The sequence below is a fragment of the Arachis stenosperma genome, unplaced genomic scaffold (genome assembly GCF_014773155.1).
Source record: "Arachis stenosperma cultivar V10309 unplaced genomic scaffold, arast.V10309.gnm1.PFL2 arast.V10309.gnm1.Scaffold_100042, whole genome shotgun sequence".
Classification (NCBI taxonomy): Eukaryota; Viridiplantae; Streptophyta; class Magnoliopsida; order Fabales; family Fabaceae; genus Arachis; species Arachis stenosperma.
Genome location: NW_026651375.1, coordinates 96,730 through 103,021, shown reverse-complemented (window position 1 = coordinate 103,021; position 6,292 = coordinate 96,730). Strand labels below are relative to the sequence as shown.

The window sequence follows — 6,292 nt, the reverse complement described above, 5'->3', positions numbered from 1 at the left end:
TTGTCTTTGAGATTATTTACTATGCAGGTTTAGTGTCATCACTGTTTTGGAATGTTTTATAATGTACTAATGTTTGTTGCTGTTTTGTAATTGCTGGTTGCAGGTTTAGTGTGATTATTGGTTAATGTTTTGTAATGTTTGGTGCTGAATGCTGATTGTTGAGTTCAGATATGGTTGTTTATTTTGACTTGGGTAAATAGACTTATGGTCATTTTTTCCTGCCTTATACCAATTCAAATGATTATTTCAGAGGATGAGCACTTATTTATGTATCTTGAGAAACTGTCTTTGTGTGTTATGAGCATTTGGTGAAGCTTGTATTGTACCTATTCAAAGTTTAGTTTCACCAAATGGTCTTCAAAGCAACTCATCCAAAATGCTGCTGCACAAACCCAAGTCTATTGCCTCTTAAAGCCTGTATGTACCTTTATTTGGTGAAAGCCTTTCTAGCACTAATCCACTACCAACTTTGTTATTAATAATGTTATCAAATTTATTTATCCAAGTACTATGTTTATTTTTTAGTTGGATTTATGATAATTCATTTGATATTCTTCCTATTCTTGTTAGATATTTCTTTTAACATTTTGTGTACTGATGAGGAATTGTATTTCATTAGAAAAATTTCATACTACCCTATACCCTTAACTTAGTACTTGCATATTTATAATTTATTATTCTATTCTAAAACGGTTTTTCCAGTTGAACCACTGGTTGGACCAATAAACCAGTGAACCAGTGACTAGAACGGTTTGATGACCGGTCCGGTTCTCAGAACCTTGGTCCAGAGACACTGAATTAGTGTATTTTGTGTCCATCCTGACAGGAAGGACACAGAGACACTAACAAGGGACACAACTTAGTTTTCATTTTTTCTTTCATTATGCTTGTTAATTTTTTATAATTATATTTTTTATTATTATATTTTTCATCTCAAATTTTTTGAATGAAAAAAATGAGAATAAATTGGATTTTCATAATTTGTTTTAGTTTATCACCAAACAGAAAACAAGAACACAATTTTGTGTCTCTGTCCATTAGTGTCTTGTACTGTCCTGTTCTCAATGTCTTGTCTTGTCCTGTCCTATTCTCAGAAACAAACACAACCATGGAGACGGGGACAAAGCATGTCCCCGCCCTCATGGGACCCATTGCCATCACTAGGTTCTACGGTGCCATTTGAGGCGCTAGTTGTATTTAAAGAAAAAATAGTTGATTTGACTATTGTTCTTGTTATCCTAAACTTTGTATGACATTTGATAAATTTGCTTCGTTTTTTAATTTCCTTAAACAACCTATTCATATTGTGGTTGTACTTTACAGAAAGAGTGCATTGTAATCATGGTCCAGTGGCAAAGGCATTTCTTGCCAGTTTTTCGTCAAATTGCACACTCTGCTACCACCTCATCTCCCCAAGGTTGGTGATTTATGTTTTTAACTATTTCCTTCTTGCAAACTATGTGAAGTTGCTCATGCTTTACTCTTATTTTTTTGGGTTTTATTAAATACTTTAGAAAACCTATTTCTGTACATTGTAGGTAAGGGTCTGACGACGTTGACAGCAAGAACAGTACTATTGCCCTCAATTTCAAGTCGTAGCCCTGTTTATCACTCTTTCCAATACCAGGTTTTGATTTACATTGTGACTGATCATATCACGTTATAAGCTCTCTACTTAAACTCTATTGACAGATAGTTGGAGTTTACACGGTTCTTTTGTTTTAGGGAATTTCAGGTTCTACCTGTTTGCTTTCTAAGTCATCAAATCTGGAACAAACACCAACTTCCTCCCCGTTAGCCTTAACTTCCTTTTTGGGTAGCAAAGAAGCTCAAGACCAGAAGCAGACACCTGTTAAGAAAGAAAGAGTTCAAGCAGTAATGTCAAAAATAAAGCAGGTTTGTTTTTTTCCCTTGTGTAATTCTGTTATCTTGTATTTCTTAAGTAATTGCTCAATTTACAACATGGACATGACACAAATATTTTGATTTCATTGGTTTTCTTTAATTTATGCTAAAGAGTACTTATCATTCAAATTGTATAATTCCATTTCATTTTAATAATAAAGCATGTCTATGATTTCTACTTCTGCCTCTGACTCTGTTTTGAAAATGGTACTTCTTCCAAAAGCAACAACAAACGAACCCCTTTATTAAGACAACCCTATTATGAAGTAGTCTAACAGAAAATGAGAGGACTGAGAGATGCTTCTTATAAGAGAAAAAAAAAAAAATAAATATGATTGAAGCGCAGGTTTCTAGTGTCTAAAAACGTCTGAGAGAGAAACTCCTATTTAAACATCAATCTTTCATCCTGAAAGGTGCTTTTAACAAAACTATTACGATTTAGACAAGGAAATTGTTCCTGCTTAACAGGTTCAGTCACTGCCATTGTGCTGACTCTATTCATTTCTACCTCGATGTATCAGTTTTTGTATGTAATATTTTTATAATCATTATTTCTATTTTATCTTGAAGTAAGATTTTCGAAGATTCCTGAACTTTTGAAATGCCTTATAACCATTGGGCATTTCATGCTTGACGATATGATACACAACTCAACTCAACTCAACTCAACTCAAATGCTTGCACTAACTATGAAATGCCTTTCATGCCATTCACAATTATTGTTATATTATTATGGATAATTCAGTTTTAACAGCATAACATTTGGTGCTGCAGTGATTTTGTCAATGCCAAATTGCCAATATATCGTGAATTGCTTATGGATATCATTTTTTCCCCTGTTAATATGGGTCATTCTGAAGTAACTGCTTAAAATACAATGTTAGCTAGTTCAGACTGCAGCATACAATAGTTTGAAAACTGAAAAGTATAACATGATCTGTTTCATCCTGAGACTATTGGTTGAGCATCTCTGAACGTGCCCATAGAGAATACCAGGTCACCAAGTCAAATGGTGCCTCTGCCTACTTTTTGAGAAACTTTCTGTGTTTCTTCAGTCAGCATAATTTTCTGGTCAATGAAAAGCCACCCTTGGATTGAATGCTATGGAAACATGATCATAATTTCTGGGTTTCTGTTTTTCTGTGGTCCAGTTAGCATATATGACTGATTACCTTATTTTCAACGTGCTTTCTCAGAGTCCTAAGAAGGTCAACTTGGTTGCTGCTTTGGTTCGTGGTATGCTGGTTAAAGATGCATTGCTGCAATTGCAAGTGACAGTAAAGCGAGCTTCAAGAACTGTATATCAGGTAATAAGTGGTATTACACTGTATTTCATTTCTGTGTGTAGACAAAACTAAGAGTATTCAATTGCTTCTTCTAGAGCACCATACATCATCAAGGCTAGGCTGTTTATTTATCTGTCCTCATTGGTTTCTAACCAAGAGGTCGTATTTCCTTAGAACAAGTTCAGCTGTTGGTGTAGTCGGTCATTAAGCCTTGTATCTTAGCAATATATCTGCAACTCTCTAAAGTCACAGATAAATTCATTCACAAAATAGACCATAAGATCAACTTCTTTCTTACCTTCAGATACTTTCAATGTTGTTGTGCTTTCTCTCTAGCTACCTTATGTCCTTCTCTATCATTTTCTACATTCTTTTGGCTTTCTGGATTGTTCAATTTTTTCTCCTCCACTTCGGTCCACAATTTCAAGGGCCTTATTGTTGTTGTTGTTGAGTTGTTTCCGTGTGGCCTCAAGGTCACGGGTTTAAGCCGTGGAATTGGCTACTTATGTAATTATCAGGTTAGGCTGCCTACATTACGCCCTTTTGGTGCGGCCTTTCTAGGATCCTGCATCAACACGAGATGCTTGTCTACAGAGCTGCCTTTATTATTATTATTATTATTATTATTATTATTATTACGCACTGCACTTGTAGTTTGTTTCCTACATATATTTCAGCTCCGAAAATTTCATCACTTCTTCCCCTTAATATTACCATTATCTAATTCTATGGGATTGTTCCTCCTTTTCCATGATCTGTGCTGGGAAATGCAGAATTGGAAACTTATGTTTTAAGTTATAAGCACTGCAGGGTATTACTCAAGCCCAAGGAAATGCCGTAAATAATCATGGATTGGATGCAGAGCGCCTCATTGTTGGTAACGCTTCAAATTTTGCAATTGTGTAACTTAATTTGTTTAGCCACTTTGTTTAAATCCGTGCTGATGCTGTTTCATATTTGTTGCAGCCGAAGCGTTTGTTGGAAAAGGATTATTCCGGAAGAAAGTTTCTTACCATTCCAAAGGAAGAGCCGGCATCAAAGTCAAACCGGAATGCAAGCTAACAATTGTAGTAAGAGAAATAACCGCTGAAGAAGAGGCGAAGATTGCGAGGTTGAAGGTTCACAATTTCCGCAAGCTCACGAAGCGTGAGAAACGGCTTGTGCCGCATCAGCTTATTGTCTCCAATCCTGTTTGGGGCCGCAAAAACAAATCTAGCGATCAAAACTCCAGTGCCACTGCTGCATGAGCTTCTTAAATATTTCAGAGTTTCAAAATAGTTGTTTAATGGTTGTGGCATATTCTTGTTATCCATCTTCATGTGATAGAAATAGTTGTTAAGAAATATCCTGGCTAGTTTCACATCTGAGAGTAACTCCAAATGTTAGGATATGTATGGAGAAATTTGTCTACCCCTTAATTCTAAGGTGGTTACTCCAATGAAGACATTGTGAACTGTTAGATAGCTTAATATATTTGATTGAACTATTTAAAGGTTCATAATATCATTTTCACAAAAATGCTTTTATGGAAACAGCCACCTCATTCGAATAATAAAATTGTGTTTGAACAATTTCCCTCTTTTATTATTATTTCCCAATTCATCTTTCTCCTCAAAATATCCCAGGTTTTCTTTCTCTTGTCCTTTCGTTTTAACCCAAAAACCAATGGCACAAAAGGTTCTTGCTTTTATTTTGAATTATTTGTAAGGGGTACTATGTAATTTTATTGAACATGAAGTAGCAAATGGCTTTTGAAATCTTGTTGGACGGTGATGATGGGTTTGCAAAAACACACTTTGGCTATAGAAAACATTTTGTTGATTTGCATCCTGTTGCTGATAAAATACTAAAAATTAGTGTCCCAAAAGTTTTTCATTAGTTTAACAGGAAACCTAAATCTCTACCTGTCGTTACTTCCTCTCTTCTCAGATTCAGCAGAACTTAAACCTTTTTACAGATTCTCTCCACTTTTTCTATTACCACTGTCTGCCACCCTCCTCCTCCCTCACCGTCGCGCTTTCCCTTCTTACTGCTTCCCCCTCTCACTCTGAAGGTTACCGCAGCACCGTCGTTGCGCGCCTGAGAAACCTGTCCGAGGAGAACGTTGTCATCGCGTGTCTCACCTAGCCCGAGAAGAATCGTCGTGTCAGAGGCAGAACCGTCGTTGTCTTCGTCGTGTCAGAGGAGAATCATCTTCATCGCCGTCCAGCAAGATCGTCAGAGTTAGAATCGTGTTTGTTCGTTCTCTATCGCCGTCGGCAACCTCTTTTCTGTTGGCCGCTCTTCCTTTCGGTAAGTCAGCTTCTGTAATTTCTGTGATTTTCATTTACCTTGAAAGTATTTATTAATTATTATAGCATTATTGTGATATCTGTGATTTTATATTTCTGTGATTTTCCGTGATTTCTGTGATTTTATATTAGTTGTTGTCTATGTCCTAATGATGAAATTCTTGCTTGTGATTATGCCTCATATATGTGCCTCTGGTTTAATTGAAGCTATAGTATTTGCTTTAATCAATCAATTCTGCACTGTTATCCAACTAATTACTAATTCATGCACAGTGGCTGAAGGGAAATTGGAATTGAATGGTTGAAGTTATTGTGGATTTGTAACGACAATTGAGGGTTATTTTTTTATTTCAAATTTTTCTGTTTTTTTTATTTTCTTTAACTTTTAAAATACGCAAATATCTCTGGAGACCCCGATGTCCGACGGATACCGATGCCCGATGTCCGTTGCCCGTTGTCCGGAGCCGGGGCCGGACTATGGACTGCATTTGTTTACAGAGACAGGGACACTGAAATCGTGTTTGACAGAAGAGACATGGGCAGAGATAATGTGTTCAGAAACACTAATAAGGAACATAACTTATTTTTATTTTTTTTTCATTATTTTTGTTAATTTTTTATAATTATATTTTTATTATTATATTTTCATTTCAAATTTTTTGAATAAAAAAAGAGAATAAATTAAATTTTCATAATTTATTTTAATTTATCACTAAACAGAATATAAAAATACAAAATTTTGTGTCTTTATCCATTAGTATCTTATCCTATTATGTTTTCAATGTCTTATTATATCATATTCTCAGAAAT

General features: G+C 35.4%; 1 protein-coding gene across 1 annotated transcript; it reads left to right on the top strand.

Annotated features, from left to right (window-relative positions):
• The first annotated feature begins 318 nt into the window (after nucleotides 1–318).
• LOC130960062 (uncharacterized) lies at nucleotides 319–4,673 on the top strand. Its single transcript, XM_057885410.1, has 7 exons — nucleotides 319–417; nucleotides 1,324–1,417; nucleotides 1,539–1,627; nucleotides 1,726–1,896; nucleotides 3,102–3,212; nucleotides 4,002–4,068; nucleotides 4,158–4,673. Exons 2-7 carry the CDS (start codon nucleotides 1,342–1,344, stop codon nucleotides 4,436–4,438), a joined length of 795 nt encoding a protein of 264 aa, XP_057741393.1. The 5' UTR covers nucleotides 319–417; nucleotides 1,324–1,341; the 3' UTR covers nucleotides 4,439–4,673.
• Nucleotides 4,674–6,292: the final 1,619 nt, after the last annotated feature.

Bases quoted from the DNA above. Each gene is read 5' to 3' on its own strand.
- LOC130960062 (XM_057885410.1), top strand. From the start codon at position 1,342: ATGGTCCAGTGGCAAAGGCATTTCTTGCCAGTTTTTCGTCAAATTGCA. The intron at 1,628-1,725 runs GTTTTGATTTAC...CTTTTGTTTTAG, and splicing joins ATCACTCTTTCCAATACCAG to GGAATTTCAGGTTCTACCTG. The intron at 1,897-3,101 runs GTTTGTTTTTTT...GTGCTTTCTCAG, and splicing joins TAATGTCAAAAATAAAGCAG to AGTCCTAAGAAGGTCAACTT.